This window comes from Etheostoma spectabile, chromosome 15 (assembly GCF_008692095.1).
Source record: "Etheostoma spectabile isolate EspeVRDwgs_2016 chromosome 15, UIUC_Espe_1.0, whole genome shotgun sequence".
Taxonomy (NCBI): Eukaryota; Metazoa; Chordata; class Actinopteri; order Perciformes; family Percidae; genus Etheostoma; species Etheostoma spectabile.
Window position 1 is genome coordinate 6,692,320 of NC_045747.1, and position 24,655 is coordinate 6,716,974.

Here is a 24,655-nt window from a genome sequence, read left to right on the forward strand (position 1 = left end):
TCCCTGTCCATTATCTGTAATATCATCCAATACATAATAGATTGTCATTTGCTAAAGATGACCTGATGGAAGGAGGGAGTGTCAGGGAAAATGCAAACCAACAGGATGTAGGATGTAACATAAAATGAAGTTATTTCAGGGTCAAAGGCTCAAGTAAGGGGTTCAACATAATACATCAAATGACAATGTAAATGAGAATTATAGCTCTCTTATTCCAGCATTGATTGTTAAAACTGTAAACACTGACTAAACCAAGTATACCAAACATCATGATTGTTCAAAACAAATTTAATTAGTGGTATTTTTCTATCTGCACTTTAAAATAAGACATGATTTTCTTCTCTTTCCATTCAAGTTATCACTGACTCATCTGCACAAAATCACAAATAAGAAAGTAAGAACAGAAACTTCATCACTGACATACAATTATTTCACAGCGATCCAGAGAAATCATAAGTTGAAGTCATACAATGAATGGACTTGTTTGAGTCACCAGATGAAATCCTAACAGTGATTGAGACATCCCAAGGCCAGTCATGGTGAAGATGTAGCGACCTCAGCCTCTTACCTGAACTCCCGAGTGACCGCCTCCATCGTGAGCCTCCACAGGTGAAGATGACTGCCCGAATGAACTCCCGGCCACATAGCTTTACCCCATATGTTGGGCTGTCCATGGGCTGAACCCCAGCCACTAGCAGACACACCACCAGTACTACAGCTTTACACATGGTTCCCCAAGGAAATAAAGCAAAACAGAAGGGGTTAAAATGACGGAATATTCTTTGGTTTGAGCAGCACTTAGCTTTCTGTCTCCCTGTTTGCAAGAGTTATGACTTTCTAGCTGACCCAGGCGTGGTTTATAAAGAGCTTTGGAGCCCTGCAAAGGGAACCCTGCATACTGCGCATGCAGTCCTTCTCCGAAAGAAGAACAGATTCGAAAAAGAGATACAGTCCTCAGAGACCTTTATGGAGACAAAAAGCGGACCAAAGGTGGCATAATTAACGTCAGAGGCCCAATGATCGAATTGCGTTTCAGCATGAGAAGCACTGTCACTGTTAATGTCCCTCAATATTATGACTTCATCAGATCCCACTTACATCTAATATGTAAATTATTCCATAATCATGGGTCATGCAGTGGATTTGAATATGCAGAGCATATTGACAATGTCAACAAATGGCAAAAAGTCTGAGATTATGTGACCTAAAATTTCACCGTCCTTTGATGTATTGGCACTATTACTAAACTATTGCTGAACATTGCTAAATCACTAGATATCATGGTCTCTTGTCCCCTGTAGATTGTTGTGTAAGATGCGTGGATGTTCTGATAAATTAGTCAAGCAAATCGAAGCAAGAAAAAAATCTTGACAATTTGTCATAATTGCCAAGTGAATCTTCAAGTTGGCAGTTGACACCAGTGAAAAGCATAGGGATACTCAACATAGAGCAACTAAAAGAAGAGGTGCATTGTAAAGGTATTTTCTTTCAAAAATAAAAAAAGACGTGGTGAAGTGAAATTGCCTGAACATAAGAAATTAACCTCTCAGGCCTAATTACGCATGTTACCATAAAATCCCCTAATAAGATTCAACATTTGCTGACACCAGGGATATGTTTAGGACATTATGACCAATATACCAATTATTTACATCAGTTCTGCCATTTTTATTCCACACAAAACCCTGCATAACTTATATCTATCATTTTCCTCTGCTCTTGAAAATGACTTGTTCTGTAATCTCTTTGCCAAAAGGTTAACAGGGAGAACTGAGACAGGACCAGTGACATTTTCAAAGGCATAGATAACATAGAAGTCTTATTATGAGTCTGGCAAAAATAAAACATTTTTATCTGTGTATCCACATAGTCAAAGGTCGTTTAGGAAATTACAATGAGAATAATGTATTTGTAATTAATGTGATAATAACAAGCAAACAGAATGACATTTTAGGAGGGTGTCCACCGACATCCAGTGTCAACAAAAGTGACCTGTGAAGGTCGTGGGAGCAATGTGAAAATGCAATGGCCCATACTTTCCATAAATGTTGGTCTATCAACCATGCAAACTGTAGATAAATGTATAAAATATGGTTCTACATACTATGTGATTTGATTTAAGGGCTAATTTTAAAATAATTTACTAATTACTTGTTGCGTCTGTTTAATACACAGCAGCATTCATATGTTCTGTTGTGTGGTGGCTGCATAAAAAGTGACAACTCAACTGGCTATCCTGGGAAAACGTATGCTTACTAGGCTGTTTTAAGTTTTTCATTGCTGATATGCAGTAATGTTACAATAGAAATACATGGAATCATAAGTGTTGTGTTTTTGTGGTATAATGTTATACAAAAGTGGAAGTGGTGACAGGTAAGAGTCAGAAGAGAAAGAAAATTGGCATCTTTGCAATTCTGGTAGGCCTACTCAAGCAAGAACAGATCAAGTAAGAGTGTCCAACATATTTGTAAAATAAATAAATAAAACAGGACAAAAAAGATGAAGTATTAGCCTAGTTTAACAAAAACAGTGTCTGGATTCAAACTTTCTGTTCATTATTTGTCAGATGAGTCAAACTGGTAGACCTTGAGGGAATTTGTTGAATGAGCTTGGGTTAATTGTAATCAGATTAACTAGACAGATGTATCATTAATCACCAAAGACAAATGGATATAGGCTACGTAATAGTAGGCCTATTGGCTTTGCACACTGTTTAAAATTTTAGATAGGTTCCTATTACACTATCAAATCACTAACTGCATAATTTTGACAAGCACTAAGAATAACCTATTACTTTAAATGTATAGCACCACTTTAGCGGTGAAAAAATATAAAGTATGTCTATGATACATGGCTGTATTAAAAGAACGCTATGATAGACAGGGATGTTCCACGAATGGGCGTGGAAGACGTTGAAGTGGACGTTTACTGTTCCTGTGGCTTTAAGACAATTTGGCAATGCTCAGCCAATCAGAGCGACGAAGGGGGAGGGAAAGGAGCGGGTGGGTAGCAACAGTTGCCCTGGTGAGGACGAAGCGCCATAGCCACGGTAGCCCTGGCGACAAGAACCCAGCAACGAGAATCAACAACAACAACAACTGAATCCGCCATAAAAATAAAAGAAGACATTTACCGGTGGGAAATACACACGTGGATACAGAGGTGAAGCTATTTACACATAGGACATATTTTATGTCCAATAATGCTTCAACTGAATTGTGCTATTGCTTTTCCCCCTTGTTGTTTCAGTAGCCATAACAGACAACTGCCTCCTAGTGTTAGCTGCGGTTAGCCTGCAAGCTAGCCGTCGTAATGATAACCAGTCGAGTCCGTGTCTTGAATGGGAAAGCTAGCTAGTTTCTGCCCGCTAGCTACTCATTCGAGTGACACTGAATTGTGCCTGCCATGACGACGCAGCCACAGATGCATACTCAAGTAGGCCGTTGTTATGGCGATGTCAAATGCAAAAGGTACAAAATGGCGGTTGTTGTAGAGACCAGTAGCTCGCTGCCCCTGGTGCCTTGCTAAATAACTAGCATCAGTGCTGTCACGACTAGCCTGTGTTCGCATCTGCTTACAGTTAACGGAACGCGTTACAAGTAAAGTTAACGATCACATCTTTTTTAGCGATGTACGCGCATTCTGTGGCGGTTTGTGGCATTATTTCTTTTCAGCTGCTTGAGTACATGGCGCTGACTACCCAAAGGGGAGATCAAATTAGGATAGTCAAGTTAAAAATGTAAGTACATAGACAGTTTTTGGTTTAGTGTTGATGCATGGGCAGAGTTGGATCAATACCTTGCAAGTGAAATGTCGTCCTCGATCATGTAAAGTTGAAAGTTAAAAGGCAGGGTATTTAACATCTGAGGGGTGTGGCGATCAAAGGCGTTTTGCCGGTGCTTTGCAGGTCCGAGTCCACGTTATCGTGTTTGTTCCCTGATTTGCTATATGAGCAACTTTATAGATTTGTAATAAGGTTTCTTGTTGCCAGTTGACCGTTAACGTCAGGATTAAACCCCCTCATTTGGGATTGAAAACTCAGATGTGCCCTTTTTATCAGCGCTATAGCGTTATGTGTTTATAGTCAAACAACGATGGCACGAGGTTTATAAGTTAGTATCAAGGGTATTTTATGAAAATATGACACAAGTTAAGGATAATGTGTACCGTTACGTATAATCCCCTCATAATCGGTGTGACATAAAGCATTTAGTGCTATGTGGTAAGGGATTTTCCCAACTGCACCTGTGTGAACTACCATAGAATGTGTGATCACATTACACCGAAATGCTTGTTCCCGTCAGTGCTCCTCCCCCACATCTACACAGTTACACACATCAGCTGCACCACAAACAGGTCAGCTACAGCTAGATGTACTAAAATAGTGGGGACATATGATTTTAATGCTATTTTCCACTTACACTTACAAGAGATTCTGCAACAAACATCACTTGCCTTATGTTCAAGCATTGCCCATGTCATTTTAAAAGTTGTACTCCAAAATATTAATAAATTACTCCGTACTACTAGTTAAACATTTTAAAAGTAGCAATAGAAGCTGTGATTCATTACATTCTGTCCTGCCCCATAATCCAAAAGTAGGGAATTGTATCCATCTTAGCTTCAAAACTCTGAATGATAATACAGTGGCTTAAAGGTCCAATTGACATTGGGCTTAGCAAATAGAACCTGGAAATAAACCGTTCCAGCTGGATTTATCCTGTAACTCATACTGGAGCATTCAGAGCATCCCTTAAATATTTCAGAAATGCGTAACTAGTCAATTGTTTTTTTTTCCTAGGGGGATTCCCAGCTCTTGTAATGGCCACCTCGGGCTTCATAGGTGAGATACAGCCAGCAGCCCAACCCCAGGGGGCTGGTGTTAGCGTCACACCGGGGCAACCTGATGCCAGTTCTACCCCTGCAACTGCCCCTCAATTTCTGGCTGAGATTCAGACTGCGGTGGCCACACCCACTGTTGTCACATCCACAGGCCAAACTACTCCCACTGATCAAGTTACCACTATCACCACTCCGAAACTGGCAGATGGTAGTCTAGCCCAATCCACAGCACAGACCCAGGCTCCTCAAACACAGTATGTGACTGCAGAGATCCAGGGCTCCCCCTCGCAGTCTGGAAATGCTCAAAGCACTCCTCAGTACATTGTTGTTACAGTCACAGGTAAGGGCTGAACTTCACATACTGTTATGCCATTGGCACTAATGTAGACCAGACCAGTTAAGGGCAGAAGCAGCAATTTACTTAATCCATCCATATATTAGTGGTTACTACTTCTCATAAAATTGAAGTTAACACAGAATGTTCTTAAGGGCAGTCAGTTACGATACCTCAATGTTTATGGATAATTGCCGAACAAAGATTTACTTTCACATGTTCAAATAAAGACTTTAGTTGCCTCTCTAAATAATTCCTTGTTCTGGGTTTGTTGTTTAGTGACTATCTATCATGACTAAATTTGAGCCTGTCCTGAATGGGGGAAGGGATGTGTGGTGCACTTACAAAATGGCACAAACAACGTCATGACAGTAAAATAATGACACCAACTTGTGAATGTATTAAATTCTGTATTTGTTCTTCAGAGGGCTCCCTTCACTCAAGTGACAGTGTGTCGGACTCTAGCCCCCCTCCAGCTGTGGTGCAAACAGGAGTTCCCACACATGTTGTTCAGCAGGTTCAGACGGCTCAACAGGTAAAATTTGCACACTCAAACACAACATAAAATTAATGTTTCCTTGAATCTTAAAACTTTATTGTATATTTTTTGTCTGCAGAGGTCTGTTGTGCAGGCCACCTCTCAAATAGCCAAGACTGAGCCAGGCACTCAGCTCAGTGTTACCAGTCTACAGCCTGTTCATATCAGCCAGGAGGTAAGTCAAAAACACACACAGTTAATCATTAGTGGTCAAATATGATGTCTGACAATCTTGTGTACTTTTACTGACCAATACAAATTTGTGGAATACAAACAAACTCAAATATCAGCATAGCTTCCATTACAAATGGTGATCACGTTTAACATCCAAAACCTTCCAACTTCCTCACATTTTGGCTTAGTCTTAGTTGACTAATCACATCTTTGGTCAAACCTGCCTCTGCCGGCTTCCAGTTCCTCCCCAGCACCGAGGTGACAGCGTTAGTCAGGGATAACAATCTAGAAGAATGCCAGCTACCAGATGAGATAGGACAGCCAGAGTGCCAGGCCTGGGCATCAGCAGACTACGAAAGGGAAGGCTGCTGCAAGCCTCTCTACCTCCCATTGGACGTCCTTCAGTATTACCAATCACTGTACCTTCTCTCTGTGCAAGAGAAAGAGATAGGAGCCCACCCTGCAGTCACAAGCTCAGGCCCCGATAAGCCACCAGTGCAGGCTACAACTACCACTTTCCAAGTAGGTCAGGAAAATAAGGGTGACTGCTGCTATATATTTAAGGGAACAGAGAATCTGTCTGTAGCTAAGAAATGTATATAAGTTATGATTGCAAAAGAAAGTAAACATAAAATATGGGATGATGCAGTTGATCTGGTATCACTAGGCGGGGAAGGATTTATTGGATGTTTGTGTGTGCTCACTACTTAGGTTCAGCAGCAGCTCACACCAGTGCCAGTGCAACATGTGTACGCCAATCAAGTGCAGTATGTGGAAGGAGGAGAGACCAACTACACCACCAGCACAATGTTAGAATAAAACAGTGTCCATCATTTTCTAACACATGTCCAGACAGAACTTTTTTCCTTTTTACAGTTTATTTTCTCCTCCAGTTTTCTTTGTTTCTAACTTATTTTCATGTCCTTCATCCAGCCGTTCCAGCGCCTTTCCTTACACTGACACACCCTTGTACACCCAGACCACAGCTGCCCAGTATTATGAAGGTCAGCCAACTACAGGCTCATCCACCCCTGGCACACCTCTAACCGTCTCTGTGACTGCTGGCACAACAGGGGGTGTGTCCATGTTTGTTGCCCAGCCTACCAGTGCATCAGGGGGCGGGGCCACAGTGGTGACCACAGGTGGCACCACCAATGGGGCAGGTGAAGGTGCTGGCACCAATGGTGGCGCAGCAGGCAGCTATGTGATCCAGGGGGGTTACATGCTAGGCAGCAGCGGAGGGGCAGTTGGCAACAGTCAAAACTACTCACACACAGCCCGCGCCTCCCCAGCCACTGTGAGTATTACAGAGGGCGAGGAGAGTAGCGTGCCGTCGGCAGACAAGAAGGTATGCAGAGGCGCCAAGCGCAGGAATTTCTTCCCGTTTTGTTCTCATCTACACAACCCTTTGGTGGCGCACACTGATGACGTCTTGGTTTTGTCCAGTGGAAAACACAATTAAAAATGTGAAGATTCTTATAAGGGTCAGAACATGTTAGCTTTGGGTGATATATGCTTTGAGTATTGATCACAACAAAACTTGTTGTAGCCTACAGTATTTTTAACTGTGGTTTCCTCCTAAAAAAACAAAACCATGGCCTCACCATTTTCATATCATTGCCATGCATGTGACAAGGGACATTTTTAAGTGAAATGCCCCAACACTATTTTATTCATCCTACTGAACCCTATATGCTAATAGTACCAACCTGTTTGGGAAGCATCCCACCAGTATTTCAGGTCATTAATTCATTGCATACCAAAGTTGTATGCCACGGCACGCAAACAAATTTGTTTCAATTCATTACCAAATGATCAACAGACTGTAAATGTGAACCGATTTGTTTGTATAATTCATTGAGTCAACAACTGTGTGTGCATGTATTGTATATTAACTAAAAAATGTGGGTAATGTGTTTGCAAGTAAGCATGCCTATTTTTGTGTTCACATATGTTGAGGTCTGTTTTTCTGTGTGTTTTCCTTGTATCTATTGGCTTTGCTAACTGCACCAGCTATTTGTTTTATTATTGCCTGCGTGTCAGGTACAGTGGTTGCTGGACAACTATGAGACAGCTGAAGGAGTGAGTCTGCCACGTTCCACCCTCTACTGCCACTATTTACTGCACTGCCAGGAGCAGAAACTAGAGCCTGTTAATGCTGCCTCTTTCGGGAAACTCATTAGATCTGTGTTCATGGGGCTACGCACACGACGCCTGGGCACACGGTAAGACGGGTCATCAGACACCCAAACTCAGGTATAGAAGAAATGTGCACATATACACAACCCATTGATACCCCTTTCATACATGACATGAAAGGGTTGTATATATTGACACTATTAATAATATGCTGATCTTTAAAATGTAATTTTAGAGTACATCTCCCACATTCTACCTACCACAAAGATGCACGTCAGCAGCACAGACACACTCTTTATACACACTTTATGATCCATATGCATATAAATCTCAATTAGTTGAACACCCAAGCAAAATTTCCTACATGGAAACAATGGAGATTTTTCTAGGAAAATCTATAAAAGCAGTGCAAAATGTTAAAAAATAGTGTACGACGAAATTGGGGTAGAGATGAAGACAGACAGCATGTGTGTGGGCGAGTAAGTAGTTTGATGAAGGAGGGGAAAGTAAGCAAGTGAGATTGACTTTTAAGAAATGTTTGGTAAAATTGGATAATTTTAATTATACCATGTGTTGGTTATTGTATTTTATGACATTAAATATATATGTATTTTTAAATCAGTCTGTATTGAGACAATGTACAGTATGTGGCTTTGGGGGAGTTACAAAAGGTTCATACAGACAACATAAACCCTCTGCTCTCACATCTACTTGTTTTCTTCTCTTTAGATTTACTATACATATTTGACCTGTTCTTGACAGGGGTAATTCCAAATACCACTACTACGGGCTGAGGATCAAGGCAGGTTCCTCTCTTCTCCGTCTGATGGAAGACCAGCAACATCTGGCCATGAGGCAACAGCCCTTCTCACAGAAACAGAGGTACACACAAAATCATCCTAACACACTTTCACACATATATTGCCTATCATTAAACCAATGTAACAATTTCTCTTAAATCTCTGTTTTCAATGTTTTCCATCTGAATTTATTTCCTTGTAACAGTTGTTTACCTTATTTTTCCTCTGTCTCTCACATTATACAGTATATGTTATTTTAAATCCTCTTCCAGACGTGCTATATATGACAGAAATGCTGTTTAGTTTCACTTTATTATTCGTCTTATTTGTGTGGATCTGAATTTTTCCTCTACGTTATCTTATGCACTTTATCCATGTCATATCAGGTTAAAGCCTGTGCATAAAGTTGAGGGAATGACCAATGGCACAGCAGCAGCAGCAGGAGCAGGCCAGCAGCAGGGGTCAGGGCAGGTGGACATCAGCACCCAGGTTCAGCAGTACCAGCAGTTCCTAGGTGAGTTTAGTGAACAGTGAACAAATACCTACAGGTATTAGAGTGATGGTTAAGGATTTTGTGACTGATGGTATTATTGTGAAAAGACCCTACACATACTCCATATAATACAACTTTATTTACAGTTCCGAATCCCCTTTGCATTTAATGTGATCCAGTATATCTTGTGTTCTAGATGCATCACGCGCTCTCCCAGAGTTTCCAGACATCGACCTCCAAGGGAAGTCTCTGCCAGAGGGAATTGAGGTGGAGCACATCAAGAGCTTTCAGCTGCTGTACAGAGAACACTGTGAGGTAACTGAATGAAAGAACATTGGATAACTGGCAGGCGCCTATTAAATATTGATGAAGTTCCCTTTTTTAGTTGATAGTGGGACAGTGGAAGACTACTTTAAATGAAAGTACCCACTGTTACTACTTACAGGGTAGGACAGAACTAACTGACAAATGAAAAGACATGTTGTTAGACAGGAAGATGGGTCCAAAAGTACTCAGCCAACATTAGAAAGTAATGTCCATCAATAAATAATGTTTTTGTTTTCCTCACTTTGTGCCCGTCCAATTGATATTGTAATAATCTGTATGTGCTCAGCTATTTATTATCAGTCACTGATGTATAAGATGTTCTTTTCGTGTTCTGTCAGGCCATACTAGATGTGATGGTCAACCTGCAGTTTACTCTGGTGGAAACTCTGTGGAAGACCTTCTGGAGGTTCAGTCAAAGTCAGGCTGGAGATGCCACATTGGCTGTGTGAGTGGTCAAGACTCCAAGAAGATTTTCTCTATTGCAGTAGCAGCATCATTTCATACAGAATGCAGATAATTATAACTGGCATGTTTTTTTACTGGCAGTCATGATGAGTCAGAAAAGCGCCTCCCGAAGTCCTGCCTCGTGTTGCTGTGCAAGTATGATCCGGTGCTGCGCTGGAGCCGGGACTGTGACAACAGCCTGTACCAGGGCCTGGTGGAAATTCTCATCCCTGATGTCCTCAGGCCCATTCCCAGTAAGACTCTACAAGAAGTGTGATAATGCAGTAAAACGTTATACTGTAAAATACAATAAGGTGCAGAGAGTGATATGCACATAACAAGATAACAATAACAATATTGTGGTGTCAAAAGTGACACCACAGAAAAGAAAAGAAAGTTTGCCAGTAAAACATATTTGTCCATACCTACAGTATAAACAGAGCAATTCTTTAACCTAAATGCCAAATTTAACTATTTTGAATAACCCTTTGAGAGAACATAAGTCAGTCCAATATTTTACAAATTTCACATTTCAGTGAGATTTGAAACATTTGGACTAATGGACTGGCTCTGTAGTTGTAGGGCACAACATTTTTCCGTATAGCATCCCAACTGCTCCGCTGTGGAAACTGACTTACTGGTGTTTAGATTTTATTTATTTCAGTTTCAATTTTAGTCAGACTATGAATTTAATTGAACAGAGCTGTAAATCTTGGAGGATTGTAAATCCTACTGCCCTGCTGCCACAGACATATTTTCCACACCCTAGGTGTTAGTCTTCCACGTATATTGGAATTACATTGGAAATCTTGTTATGCATATACTGTACCTGGCTAACTTCAGCAGACACGTATGTGTGTCATAATCCTTTCTCCTGGTACATTCTGAGGAAAAAAGAAAATGAACAGATACTCTGAATTGACCAGAATTAAAGTCTCCTGTTGCCTCCAGGTGCCTTAACTCAAGCCATCCGCAACTTTGCCAAGAGCCTGGAGAGCTGGCTGACCAATGCCATGATGAACATCCCAGAGGAAATGGTCCGCATCAAGGTACACTCTCCTTGGATTAACTTACATTTGGTAGAACGAAGTGTTTTCTGAGCCATGGAGCAAGCTTTTCAGGCTTGCAGGATCAACCATTACATAATCATACTTTTTTTTTTTTTGGTGAATAAATGTTTTTTTTTATTTTCTGAAAAGAGAGCCAGGAATTTATTTTTATTTATTTAATTTTGTCGAAATGTCCTTGGGCAAGACGCTGAACCCCGAATTGCTCCCGATGCTGCGCCATCGGAGTGTAAATTTGTGTGAATATATATCTGATGAGCAGGTGTCACCTTGTACAGCAGCCTCGGCCACAGTTTATGAATGCGTGTGAATGGTGAATGGTTCCTGTACTGTTGTTAAGACTAGAATACTGTATAAATACAGACCATTTACATTACATTTCCTTGCATCAAACAGAGACAGAAGACAGAAAAACATCCCCATTTCAGTAGTTCACCATAAGTGGTCCCAAAAAACAGTTCCATTTGGTAGAGAGAGAGATATTTGAATGTATGCATGTGCCTTTTTGTAAACTTCATTCTTCTCACCTTATGGTCTCCCAGGTAACATCAGCCAATGCATTTGCCCAAACACTGCGTCGCTACACCAGTCTCAACCACCTCGCCCAGGCAGCCCGTGCCGTCCTCCAGAACACGGCCCAGATCAACCAGATGCTCTCTGACCTCAACCGCGTCGACTTTGCTAACGTCCAGGTTGGTTTAGTCTCTGAACTTCACATGAATTTCAGTGTTTGTAGTTTAATCTTGCATATGTTTTAGTGATGGGCATTATGCACTAATTTCTGCTGTAGCTTGTGGGTTTCAATGAGGTTTCATATAAGTTAATATTTCAGTCAGTGCATCAAGTTGGCAACTTTCCTACCAAGGAAATGTAAAAACTAAGGCCTCTTGTTTTTATCTCAGAAGTCTTCCTCCTTCCTCCAGTGAGTGAAGTTAGAGACATAACTTAGTGTCTTGCTTTAAGACAGGTTGGCAAAGAATGTATTTCTCCATACAAGGACTTTAACCTTGAGTCTTCTGTAGGAGGATAGGATAGTCTGTCTAAAGATTAGGTTACCCTGCTGCCCTATACCGGCACCATGCCACGTGTGACTGCCTCTTTCTAACACATTGCCCCCATCCTGTCCACCCTTTGCAGGAGCAGGCTTCATGGGTGTGCAGGTGTGAAGACCGTGTTGTTCAGCGGCTGGAGCAGGATTTCAAGCTGACCCTCCAGCAGCAGAACTCCCTGGAGCAGTGGGCTGCCTGGCTGGATGGTGTAGTCTCCCAGGTCCTAAAGCCCTACCAGCAGAGCCCTGCCTTCCCAAAGGCCGCCAAGCTCTTCCTACTCAAGTGGTCCTTTTACAGGTGTGACGAGAGACATTTAGACACGTTCATTTCCATTGTACTTTGTTGCCTTTATCGATGCTTTTAGATTTAGCTACAAGCTTTTGTTACACAGTACATGTCATGCTCTTACAGTCACCAACAGTGAATCACTGTGGTGTTGAATATACAGTTGTGCTGGTGCATGGATGAATATGTCAATTCAATAACAGGCAGCAGAATTTGCTCTCTATTAATGGTAATGAATAATGACACTGTGAGAAGTGGGGTCTCTTTCTCTCTCTAAAAGTTGAGAGATCAAAATTTAGTTGACTCATGCTTTGAACTTTGTCAGAGTAAAGCACTAAAAGTACTTCCTATTTGCGGTTAAAAAGAAGAAGAAGTTACCAATGGCTTAATTCACCCATTTCTGCTTTCCAGTTCCATGGTGATCAGGGACCTGACTCTGAGGAGTGCAGCCAGTTTTGGTTCCTTTCATCTGATCCGCCTGCTGTACGATGAGTACATGTACTACCTGATAGAGCACAGAGTGGCCCAGGCTAAAGGAGAGACCCCCATTGCTGTCATGGGAGAGGTACGAAAGCACACAGACATAAATAAACTAAATAATGTTAGCCACATTTAAAGGACTAACACATTCCCCCTTTGCCATTAGTTTGCCAGTTTAGGCCGGAGTCTAAACCAGCTGGATCCCGACAAAGGTAATTTGCCTTCGCACTGTTTCCACCGTATCGCAGACTAACTATGCTTATGTTTCAAGTATTGTTTATTACTTACTTATTTACACTTGTCCATCGTAGAAGAGGAAGAGGAAGAGGAAGAGGAAAGTGATGAGGAAGGTCAGGAGCTGTCCCTTCCCTCAGACGGGGCTGTGCTAGGAGACGAGTCTCTGGAGCCGCCTGCCAAGCTGGCCAGAATAGACCAGAGAGTCCTCTTCACAACCGGATCAGCTGACAACTAACCACAGAGTAACACTATCAGACCAGTGGGTTGATTATATTGAATATGCACGCACACACAGATGTACAAAGAACACTAATTTATACACTCAACACATGTATATAGATCTGGAAAAAGTGTGTGCACACTCTTGCAGCATACTGTAACGGCCCCATTTGTTTACACACACACACACACACACACACAATCCAAACTTTCAGCACTACTGATGCCTGGACGACACAACCACCTGTTGGCACCATTGCAATAGGATGTGGCTTCAAAAGAGAAACAGAGCATTTAACCCTTAGTTGTATTTATTTGTAAAAAAAATTAACTAAAGCCAGGCGTTTTTTTTTCTCTCATTGCATTGCAACCTGTAGCCGCGCTGTCTCATGCTGAGTACCTCACCGTAGATCCTCCTAGAATTGCCACTGCCGTGTCAATGTGGTCTTGAAAATACTGCGTGTGTGTGTGTGTGTGTGTGTGCGTGCGTGTGTGTGCAAAGGTAACTTCTACAGGACAAGGGTCCAAAGTGAACCTTCAACATTTAACAGCTAGCGTAGCTGTCTCCTTCTGATGGGAAGAGAGACTGCAAGCGGTAGTGATGTTTGAGTGGGTTTGTCTTCTTCGTTTGTGTGTTTTTCATTTGAGCACTAGGGTCACCCCACTCTGTTGTTACTTTTGGAGGCTAAATGAACATGCCTTTCCGTGATGGTGTGTGTACATGTATGTGTGTGTCTGGCTGCGTGACTATGAGTCATGCCAAGTGTTGACTGTTTCCTCTGTAGATATTTTTTAAGACATGCAGGTTTTGATTTGCGATACATGTGTAGATTTCCTGCTTGATTTTATTCTCCTGTATAGAAATGTTCTTGTGGTCTTGGAGTGCCTGTCGCAGCTGCCACACACACACTTGTAAAGAAAAAGCTATGGCTGTGGATTTGGGGCTCTCATTAGTTGCTGCAAAAATCCCTCTCTCTTTTATTTAAGATCTGGATCCATGAGAGAGGTACTGTATGTTTCATATTTTTATGTTTAAAGTGCTTCATTCCTGTCCATCCAATCCTCTGTGGCCTCATTTTCCTTTGACATACAGTATCATTTTCCCACCTTATTTCAATATACTTTTCCATATGTGTGCCAAACCCGTTTGATCCCATTGTTTTTAAATTCTCTTTCTATGTTTTAAGGAGGACAGTGCCTGAGTAAGAACGGGGATATACATATATTATACTGTATATTTATCCACTATTTTGAATTTTGTTGTCACTAAGTGAACCTCTTGTGCAGTGTATGGTGCTGTGTTGTCACACATTGTAAGCAACCTTTGTGTGCATTATTGATTTGTGATTGTACGTTCCGTTATCAATCCTCTATATCTTATGACTTTCCACAAACAGGCTAAGGCCCTGCCTCTTTGCACATATTGACTATTGTCTTTAAATCTCTGACAGTTATCTGAAATGTTTTTCATTTTCTTAGAAGTCTTTGGTGTGTTCTTTTCATTGGTGAGGTGCAGGTGTCAGATTTGCGTGCGAACATCTCGTTACCACTCTGTGTGGTGAGAGGTGAGATCGCTCTTTCTGCGCAGTCCTCCACCGACACCCATCTCCCTCCACTGTGCTTTCATCTCACTGCGTTTCCGCCCTCCTGCCAATGGCTTTGTTTTGCTTCAAACATCCATATTCTTAAACACTGTTCATTAAGATTGGTTGTTATAAACATGTCATTTTGGGATTTTTGAATGCAATGTCTTTAAATAGCTGCAATGTTCATGTTTTCAACAAGCATTGCCAGCCTCAAACCAGCACGTTATCCTTTATATGGAGTCTAATTCTACCACAGCTCCGTACATATCACTCCAGTCTTTTAATGATCTACAGCATATAGAATGGCCATTGTTTACCCAATAAGAAAAATGTTTAGTTAATTTTTATAGTGCATTGTTTCTTATGTACAAAACAAATTGAGAAAAAATGTTGTTCCGTGGCAGTGTTTAATTGAATTTGGTCTGCTATAAGTATGACTGTGCCTTTGGAGGTGGTAGAATGCAATTCAGATGTTTTTAATTTTAAAGATATAAATTAAAGAATTTTTAAAATTGCACTCTTGTAGATTTATTTTCTTCCAAGTTGAGCAAAAGTGTCAATTTTGAACAATTACAGTCAGACGTCTTGGTACATCAGTATTTCTAATCTTTGTGGCTTGTAGATAGGGTGGCGGTCGGACATGCCGCCACAGTGTTACTAAACCGTTTATTCCTGGCTTACACACAAACACACACACACACAGAAATACAGGTAAATTTTAATTTATTCTAATCAAGAGTGTAGAATTTAAAAGTATCTAGTAACTATAATGACTAGTGTAAAACCACAGAATAGTATGTCATGGCTACTTGTCTAATGTGTTAAGACACAAATAGCTCTCTGAAGTTTTGGGTCAAATTTCTAATCTACAAAAACAACATATAGTGTTTGAATAAGGTGGTGGGCCAATATGTGCGCTTAGACCAAATTAGACTCACAGGATCCTCCTCACAGATTTTTGATTCAGTTATAGATTTCAAAAGAGATCATCTTTTAAAATGTCAACAACTGGATTTCATTCTTTCAGTACCGTCTGATTTAATCTAAAGAAGACTAATAGTGACATCTGGTGGGGATTTCTCAACTGTGATTTGTTGTTTCTGGTGACAGTAGGCTTTATGTACATGCTGTTTGTAAAAGAACATGAAGACAACAAAATGTTCAACACGCATTTTAAAGTAATTGACATTTTCCCCATTTTAATTCAGAGTATTGCTGGTGGTGGTGGTCATCTATTAACAATATCAATACTGCTGCCAAAGGCAGGCTTACAGCTGCCATTCAGAATACAAGATTCATACCTGATACATCTCTGCCAACCAAAACCAACAGCCTTATATTGCTGAATATATATGTACATATACGTTATATCTTAAAGTGAAACACATTCGAAGACTACAATTCATTCTGTTACACACAATGACTGTGGGAAGGAGAAAAGATCAACACATTCTTGTTGGCATCCATTAAAACTAAAGTATATAAACTTAAAAGCAATTCCTTGCAACCTTGAGATAATAACAGCATGGTTTGAATGTGTAGTGAATTTTACCAAGCTCCCAGTGTAGAAGAACCTGCAGCTGTATGAATCACAGAGGGGGACACAACCTCCACATGAAAGTCACTACATGATAAAAAGAAATATGCAGAAGCCTAAAAGTGAATGCCCACGAGCAGTATACGTTTGGTCTGACAATCCCTTATAAGATTTCTAAAAAATATAAAATATGATAACTAGGATTGTTCACACCAAGCTAGTCACATTTAAAAAAAAAAAAAAAAAACTTCTTTTCCTGTGGCCGTGTTAGCTCATTTGGTAGAGCGGGCACACATATTTAAGAGAAGGTTAATTCCTCGACGCAGCGGCCGCTGACCTGCAGCCCTTTGCTGCATGTCGGCCCTTTTGTGTCTTCATCTGGCCTGCGGAGATAAAGGCCTAAAATACCCAAATAAATGTTTTTTTAAAGCATGTTTTCCCATCTCTTGAATGGACATTTCAAGAGGAAAATAAGGTGCTTTAAAAGCAGATGGGTGTGTGACAACGATGAAAAATAAATTGAGGAAAGAAGAAAAGTCTTAAATCATGGCAGCATAAACCAAACACATTGCTTTATGTAGTGATCTTCACACTGGTAGTCTCACATTGCCAGACCTATCTCCACAGCGCTAGTAAGGTCCGGCCCCTCCACACATACATTCCTGGATAGGAGAAAAAAAAAACGCGGAGTTGTTTCATATTCTTCAAACCAATCACAATCATTTTGGGCGGCGCTAAGTTTCGGCCACAAAGAAGGTGGAACTGAAAAAGGGTCTCGGGAAGGAACTTGATTCAGTGGCACATTTTCTCCCCGCAAAAAAACAAAAATGCCACATAAAATATTAAATGAAGTTGACTGTTTACCCAATATAGTAATGTGAGCTATTTAAATTAGCTGGATACATGGTTAAATGAAATTTGCTCTTACCAGTGTATCACAGTGTTTATTTTGTCCATAGCAAATCCCAGCCAATCGGTCCGAAAACGTAAACGCTGTAAATGCCGTGAACATTTTCTTTGTAAATCTTTACAATCATTACCCGAAAGAACCAAGCAGGCCTGTCTTAGTGCACCAACCAAATTTTCTTCATAAACTTTTTCAGCGTGTAGCTTGCTAGCTCAAAGTTTGTTGTTTTCTGAAATGAAGGGAGATTTGCCGCCAGATGTGGCCTCCCTAATTAAATCAGTTTTCACATAACTTGCATGTTATCAGAAGACCAACTGAAGCTGTTCTTTATTAGGTGCCTTACATTTGAAGTGTTTTGTCATCTACCTCTAGCAGCTTTCAGCAATTAGTCAGCCCACATGCAGGAATGAGCACTTTAGTATTTCATTTGTACACTGTAAAACTTGTAAAAAATATCATGCAAGCCTCAGCTGAGAAAGGTGACAATTTCATAGAAAAAAAAAATAATCTAAACACTTACGCAAATGTGATTATATTCCTAATAGCTATGTTCAGGAAATGCAGTATATATAACACATGGGAATGAAGTGCTTTAAAAATGGGAAGTCTTAAGAAGTTAATTAAAGGAAGATGAGATAGATTTATTGGCAATTTCTCTGCAATAAAGTAAGCGTTTCAAGGCTTCCATGTTCATAATGGCATATATAAATGTATGTAGAGGCATTAAGAAGCCATTTTCCCTGTCATGGTGAGATTATCAGTCTTCTCCCTCCCCTCAGCGGCACAGCACTAGAATGTTTGTTCAGTTCACATTTTTATTAAAAAGTGTCCAGGTGGTGTTTGGTGATGAGAAAGATTTTCATTTCCCCTCACAAGAAATAAAAAAAAACAGGCTAGATTCTGGCCTTAAGTTCAGGGTCGTCATTCTTTATCCCGTCTTCCCGATTCTCTCCCAAGACCTTCTGCCATGAACTCTCACTGCGTCTAAAAATACGGTTGGAAGGAAGCACATACTTTGTGTAAAAATCACTCAAAGATCAACTTTTTTTATTAAATCTAAAATGTATTAATTTCAGATAGATCAAATGGAAACAGCAGACAGAATGATACCACAGAAACATGATGAAAACCTCGCAGTAGTCTCAGTACCAACCTGTCCTTGCTGGGGAGTGGCTGGCTGGCTGGGGGCCTGTCCTGTTGGTCCGTAGTATGCAGCCTGCTGCCTGTAGTACTCTGCCCAGGCTGCGCTGTAGTCCGGCTGGCCCCCCGTTGTGGATGCTGCTCCTCCAGCTGCTGCTCCTCCTGCGGCTGCCGTCGCAGGGACAGAGCCACCTGCCTGGGCTGGAGTTGAGACATGACCCAGCTAATCACTACATTCATTTTGACTTAAAGACAAGCAATAGTTCACCTTTGGAACAAAACATTCCCAAATCTATAACTACATACTAAGTCTAATCAGTTTGAGTATGAATTTATAAATCAAATTGAAATTAATGTCAAATCATAACAAGTTATCTCCGGACACTTTTCATATAGAGCCGGTCGTGTTTCAAGTGACAAAAGGTAGCGTACTCAAACCAGCCAGAATGCCTGCTAGATGTGGTGGATTTTGCTGGTGATGAACACAATTTTCCCAGAATGCAATAGACAAATTTAGTATGATGCGAAACATTACAAAGTTTAAACCAAAAAAACGTTGGCAGTTTTACTAAAAACCAATGATAATTTCATTGACAGTATTGAATTGATTATGTATTTGAGATGATTTTAGCATTATTATTTATATGATGTGTTCATGTACTTTGTGTTTTTCTCTTGTATTCTGTGTTTCACTGATGCACAACCGATTGTCCTTAAAATAAAGTGATTAATTGATTTTTCTGTGGATCAACTGTTTAAACTAACAAATCATTTCAGCACTATTAAATAAAAAATAAAACAAATCAATAAGCTGAGTTAATGCTTGTTAATAGAAGGTAAAAGCACAGATGGTGTTCTTTGGCAGTCTCACCCATCTTCTTGTAGTAGTCCTCCCAGGCCTTGGTGTAGTCTGGCTGGCCCCCCGCCGTCTGGGCAGGCTGGGTCTGGTCCCCTGAAGTTTGGGCACCTCCAGCTGGGTTAGCAGGGTACTGGGCTGGCACAGCCCCCGACGGCTGCTGGTAGTACTGAGCGTAGTAGGCCGCCCAGGCTGCGTTGGGGTCATTGGCTGCTGCCTTGCCTAGAAAAGATGCAGGGTGGAGGGGTGAGGTCCTCATAGGGTGAGGGTGAGCCCCTGCTACTGGCCTGGAGACCGGGCTTGGAGACCAGGGGGGAAACAGAGACAGGGTTAGCCAGAGCTGCTTAAGGTAATGACAGTGCAACTCATCACAACATTTCCATCAGTACTCCTGTTGACCTTCCCAGATTTAGAAAAAGAAATCTCATTACTCATCTGAAATGACTGGGAGGGTATACAGTAAAACATATAGCCTGCAATGAAAGTCCTGTAGTAGGGTTGATGCATTTTTTGTCAAATGCTAAAATGAGCAAAAACTAAAAATTGATCCCTGAAAGCCAGGAGAGGCAGTGATGTCAAAGGTGACTCACTGGGGTCATGGGGTGCCTGAGGCTGCCACTGCTGGAAGGTGTTGCTCCAGCCCTGAGGGGTGTACTGGTGAGGACCTGGAGGACCACCACTGAGGAGAAAATAAAAGCTTTATCATTAATAACCTCTCAGGATCATAACCTTTATATGAAAACATTATCTACTTAGATGCTACAGTAAAGCTATACAGACAGCTGCTCAGTGGTTGCATCTACTCACTGTGGTGGTCCGGGTGCCCCAGGCGGTCCGGGGTTGTATGGGTTAGGGTTAAAGGGACCCATTGGACCAGCAGGTCCTGGTCCACCTGGCCCCTGACCCACAGGACACAGAGGACCCTGGAACACATGACATAATCACACATCAAATGAAGAAGAACAAAGAAAAGTGTCAGCTTTCCGATGTCTAACTGTAAATTAGAATGGTAGGTGCCTCAATCTTCTCCTCAATAAGCTGCTTGGCGTGGTCGATCTGCTGCGGTGAGCCCCGAATGATAAAAAGCTTGAAGTTGGGGTCTCCGTTAGGGGGCGGCTGTCGAGAGATTTCTACAAACGCCCCTGTCTGCTGGTTGATGGACTTGACGTTCTCTCCTCCTCGGCCAATCACTAGCCCACACTTGTGGGCAGGAATAGAGAAGGTCATTTCCCCTCCAGGGGACCCCCAGCCGCCTTGTCCCCCACCTCGGCCCCTGTTGCCTGCAGGCATGCCTGGAGGACCTGGGGGACCCTGTGGATGGAGGAGACAAAGCTTCAGTACTATAGCATGAACGTTATTTTATTGCTGATGCAAACGTGCTTGAAAACTAAAAAGAAAATCTGCAACAAGACTGTTGCCATACATTAACTGTTATGCCCGAATGATTAAGATGATACTTTACTACATTTTAGGGTGTGTCTCTATTAATGTACGCATGCAAACAGCATGTTGTAGACATTGTGACAGTTCATGCTGCATGTGAGAAGGAGTGATCCATACCCCCTGTCCCTCCTCCCTGACTCTGATGCTCTGCAGCAGGTCGTTGATGATCTGGGCAGCGTGCTCGCAGCGGTCAGGGGGACCACTGACGTGAGCAATCTTATCTGGACCAGTCCCGTCATCTGTAAGGAAGATTTAAATCTGCATTAACTTATAGTTTTTGATATTTTAAAATCACATTACTAATGTGGAAGAGTGTTATAAGATATATTCAATGTACTATATTCAACTGCTTGGCTGTGTAGCGATATATGGGTGATTGTCACACTCTGCACTCATAAAGCTTGCAAGCATTTCACAGAATGTTCTTTTTTGTTGAAACATGTATCTCACGTTCTCTTATTGAAACATGTATCTCACTAACCAAGGACGGAGGCCCAATCCCACACACACACACACACACACACACACAACACACACACCACACCACACACACACCCACCACACACACCACACACACACACACACACCACACACACACACACACACACACACACACACACACACACACACACCACACACACACACACACACACTATGCTGTTTGTATCAACCTATAACCCAACCACAGATGATTACACACTCACACACTATTATTGTTTGTATCAACCTATAAATAAAGAAGCAAGGAACTGCCTCGGCGCGACTCTCTTTTGGGTGTTCAGCCTAGCAGGTTGCCCTTTGTACAAAGTAGCTTGGTTGTCCCGTGTCATCTCTTGAGCCATCTTAAAAGTGAAGAGAGAAATCTCTTCACAAAGAGTCACTTGTAGTGCTGAGAATCTGTACCCAATTTTGTAACTCAAGGCCTCACACAAGCCAGGTGTAGGCTACCTGCTCATACTGGTCAAAATCACTCAGTTCGACACACTAAAAAAGTCACGTCACTTCCTGCTGTCATGCCACTGTTTGCAGGCACACCCCTCGCTCAGACATATTTTTCCAATAATGCACGTTTGTTCATTATTTAATAGAAAAGCAAAAAAGAGAGCAAGATGACACCTGCTATGTACACACAAACTCATGTGAAAAGGCATTTGTGTGTTCTAACAATAGAGTAAAAAAAGTTTTAATTTCCCCACTGGGGATCAGTAAAAGTGTATATTAAAAATGTAATTAAAATTCACATTAACCACAGTGAGGGATTTGCCTGATTCAGTAACCATTCATCATTAGGCAAGATTACAGTACATGCAGCTGCTCATAAACTGTATAAAAAATGATAATAAGGTTTATGCTCTGGTGGGTGGCATTTACATTCATCATTTATTAAAAGACAAAAAAAAGGTACAGGGACCATGAGTGCCCTTTCCTTTGACAGTGGCATCAGACAGAAACTGAGATCCTGAATGGGCTGTTCATGCAAAATAAATATTTATTATAAATGCAACCATGATCATGAAAGTCATCACAGGGTCCTACCTTGTTTAAACTGTATCCGAACTCCAGCATCATTCTGTATTTTCTTAATCATCTCCCCATTGCGCCCGATGACAACACCGACTGAGTGTCTTGGTACAGGGATCTGAGTGGAAAACAGAAGTGTTTTTTGTTTTATTAACTTGGATTTGTTTCAAAGACAACTAAGCCCACTTCTAATTTTGCTCCAACAAACTCACATCCATGCCTCCTCCCATTCGGGGGCCAAAATCATTTCTTTCACTAAAGCCACCGTGGTCTCTCTCCCTCAGAATCTCCTGCACCATCTCCTGGGCTTGCTGAAAAGGCAATCATGATGTTTACAGTACAAGACAACTCACCACAGCACCACACATATAAAAGTGTTAAACATAAGTTGAACTTGATGAGATGATTTTATAAATGTACCTGGACTTTGTAGGGTTCTCCGATAATGCGAAGGGGCTTGTCAACGTTGGGTCCCTGAGAGGCATCCTGGATCAGGATCATCTTCACCCCGGCCCGCTCCTGGGACATAACCCAATTAAAGATTATGTTTATGTGCATGTTCATGATTGACACTACTGGTGTATTAGAAAAAAAAAACTATTTGCTGTACTTTTTCATATATAAAACTAAAGATATCACATTGCAAAATTGTCAAAAGTGTTTGACTTAAGTGAAACTATCTTTGAGTACATATCCATCAAGATAACTACCGTTTCTGAAATGCAAAAGCAATAGCTATGCAATATACCTGTAGCTGTTTGATAGTCTCGCCTCCTTTGCCAATGACAAGACCAGCCTTGCCAGCTGGAATCATCATCTCATGCACCGTACCATTCTGCCCGTTGGTGGACTCGTGATAAGAAGGGGGTGTACCCCTCCCTCGTGAGACTATCTCATCCAACAGCCCCTTGGCATTCCTAGGCAGAGAGAGATGACCAATTACTCCACAGCTATTTTACAAAATCATGTAATTAAGCTGATATAATGGCAAGTGACACTGAGCAATTAGGAAATAGGTCACTAGATAGATAGAAGATAACCCATTTAAAAAAATGCCATTACATAATGGGGCTTCAAACAAAGTGCATCATTCTTTGGAAAATGTTTAATTAGGCCAAAAATTGTTTTGAAAAACATTTGATATATTCTTGCCCTGCCCACCCATCTGACAAATCTTGTGATTGGGGAAACACAAGTACGCAGGGCAACCCATTTATTCTGAAGCTTCCACAAAACTACAATGAGCCTATTTCCATAAAACCTGATACTTACTGTATGGAGTCTGGAGAACCCGTGAGAGAGACTCTCCTGTCTGGAAGGCCTCCGCTGTCTGGACACACACAGAGTACTTATATAACATAGAAGTTAAACACCAAAATAAAATTGTTAACTATAATAAAAATGTAAACTGTAGATAACTGTTTAGACTAACTTCCGACAGTACCTGGAGCTATCTGAACCTTGCAACCTGACTCCTGTTGAATCTTATTGATCTGTTCACCTCCACGACCAATAACTGGGGACGAAGAGAAAGCAAACTGTGTGTTGTTGTAGGGCATCTTTTTGTGTCTTATATTGAAGAAAAAGAGTGGCATCCATATGTGCCAAAACAGTGTTGGGCTGTACTCACTGAGTCCCACCATGCTGTCTGGTACACTGTACTCCTCTGTGCTGTAGGCGGGCCTGACACCATCAGCAAGCGAGGATGAGGGAAAAAGAGGCAAGGCATCATGCAATAGGAGACTTTCTAATTACATTTTTGCCACAATCAGGTTTTTCTCCACTGCCACGATATAAAGACTGCATACTTCTGCATTACAATCAGCTGAAAACTATGAGATCTCACCTTTGTTGTGCAAGAGCAGCTAGCTGTGCACCAATAGCTGAAATGGAACATCAACAGAAAAAAGAGAGAGTGAGAAAACAGCGCAAGGTAGAGATTTTGGATTACTGATGTACTGTGAGACGCAGACATAGGAGGGGACGCATGGACAGAAATGGGTAAAGGGGCAAACAACTTGTACAGGAGTACTGTGCAACTGGAAGTCTATGTTAAATAGTGTCAACTGTGAGAAACATTAAAAAGCAAAAATAAAAACAGAGCATAAAATAGCGGGATGAACTTACACAATGCATTGGCTGAATCTAAGTCATTCTGTGCAGCCAGCTTCTTGCTCTCCGGTTCATCTGTCAGGTGAGGAAACAACAGATGTCTACTGTAATAGATTGTGAGTGTG

The 24,655-nt window shown here is 41.4% G+C and overlaps 3 protein-coding genes across 17 annotated transcripts in view; 1 reads left to right on the plus strand and 2 right to left on the minus strand.

The window, feature by feature from the left end:
- rln3a (relaxin 3a) overlaps positions 1-4,234 on the minus strand; it is a 5,012-nt gene extending 778 nt beyond the window's left edge. Inside the window, exons 1-2 of one of the 2 annotated variants that reach the window (XM_032538477.1) lie at positions 3,799-4,234; positions 569-718 (exon numbers count right to left, since the gene is read on the minus strand). In XM_032538477.1, coding sequence (XP_032394368.1) covers positions 569-674 — 106 coding nt within the window. In that variant the 5' untranslated portion in view covers positions 675-718; positions 3,799-4,234. Of the gene's footprint in view, positions 1-568; positions 1,205-3,798 lie in introns of those variants that run through there. The other variant, XM_032538476.1, reaches the window with a different exon arrangement.
- Positions 2,996-21,522, plus strand: rfx1a (regulatory factor X, 1a (influences HLA class II expression)). 10 transcript variants are annotated; one of them, XM_032538399.1, is made up of 20 exons: positions 3,275-3,470; positions 4,802-5,182; positions 5,602-5,711; positions 5,794-5,889; positions 6,129-6,410; positions 6,600-6,697; positions 6,822-7,236; positions 7,932-8,113; positions 8,790-8,909; positions 9,214-9,341; positions 9,517-9,635; positions 9,986-10,092; positions 10,194-10,345; positions 11,043-11,140; positions 11,701-11,850; positions 12,296-12,504; positions 12,904-13,057; positions 13,139-13,184; positions 13,284-13,490; positions 21,486-21,522. In XM_032538399.1, the coding sequence occupies exons 1-19, from the start codon at positions 3,449-3,451 to the stop codon at positions 13,442-13,444; spliced, it is 3,030 nt and encodes a 1,009-aa protein (XP_032394290.1). In that variant the 5' UTR covers positions 3,275-3,448; the 3' UTR covers positions 13,445-13,490; positions 21,486-21,522. The 10 variants fall into 10 exon arrangements, with proteins under 10 accessions (XP_032394292.1, XP_032394290.1, XP_032394289.1 ...); XM_032538398.1 differs by lacking the exon at positions 21,486-21,522 and adding an exon at positions 21,400-21,427; XM_032538397.1 differs by lacking the exon at positions 21,486-21,522 and adding an exon at positions 13,604-15,529 and having other exon boundaries at positions 13,284-13,489.
- LOC116703592 (far upstream element-binding protein 2) overlaps positions 16,186-24,655 on the minus strand; it is a 9,623-nt gene continuing 1,153 nt past the window's right edge. For 3 of the 5 annotated variants that reach the window (XM_032538409.1, XM_032538411.1, XM_032538410.1), the window contains exons 3-18: positions 24,546-24,605; positions 24,265-24,301; positions 24,049-24,101; positions 23,863-23,934; positions 23,691-23,748; positions 23,167-23,335; positions 22,839-22,937; positions 22,631-22,729; positions 22,434-22,536; positions 21,015-21,136; positions 20,472-20,765; positions 20,262-20,377; positions 20,045-20,133; positions 19,470-19,676; positions 18,612-18,799; positions 16,186-18,442 (exon numbers count right to left, since the gene is read on the minus strand). In XM_032538409.1, the coding sequence (XP_032394300.1) occupies positions 18,434-18,442; positions 18,612-18,799; positions 19,470-19,676; positions 20,045-20,133; positions 20,262-20,377; positions 20,472-20,765; positions 21,015-21,136; positions 22,434-22,536; positions 22,631-22,729; positions 22,839-22,937; positions 23,167-23,335; positions 23,691-23,748; positions 23,863-23,934; positions 24,049-24,101; positions 24,265-24,301; positions 24,546-24,605 (1,775 nt within the window). In that variant the 3' untranslated portion in view covers positions 16,186-18,433. Of the gene's footprint in view, positions 18,443-18,611; positions 18,800-19,469; positions 19,763-20,044; positions 20,134-20,261; positions 20,378-20,471; positions 20,766-21,014; positions 21,137-22,433; positions 22,537-22,630; positions 22,730-22,838; positions 22,938-23,166; positions 23,336-23,690; positions 23,749-23,862; positions 23,935-24,048; positions 24,102-24,264; positions 24,302-24,545; positions 24,606-24,655 lie in introns of those variants that run through there. The other 2 variants (XM_032538412.1, XM_032538413.1) reach the window with 2 other exon arrangements.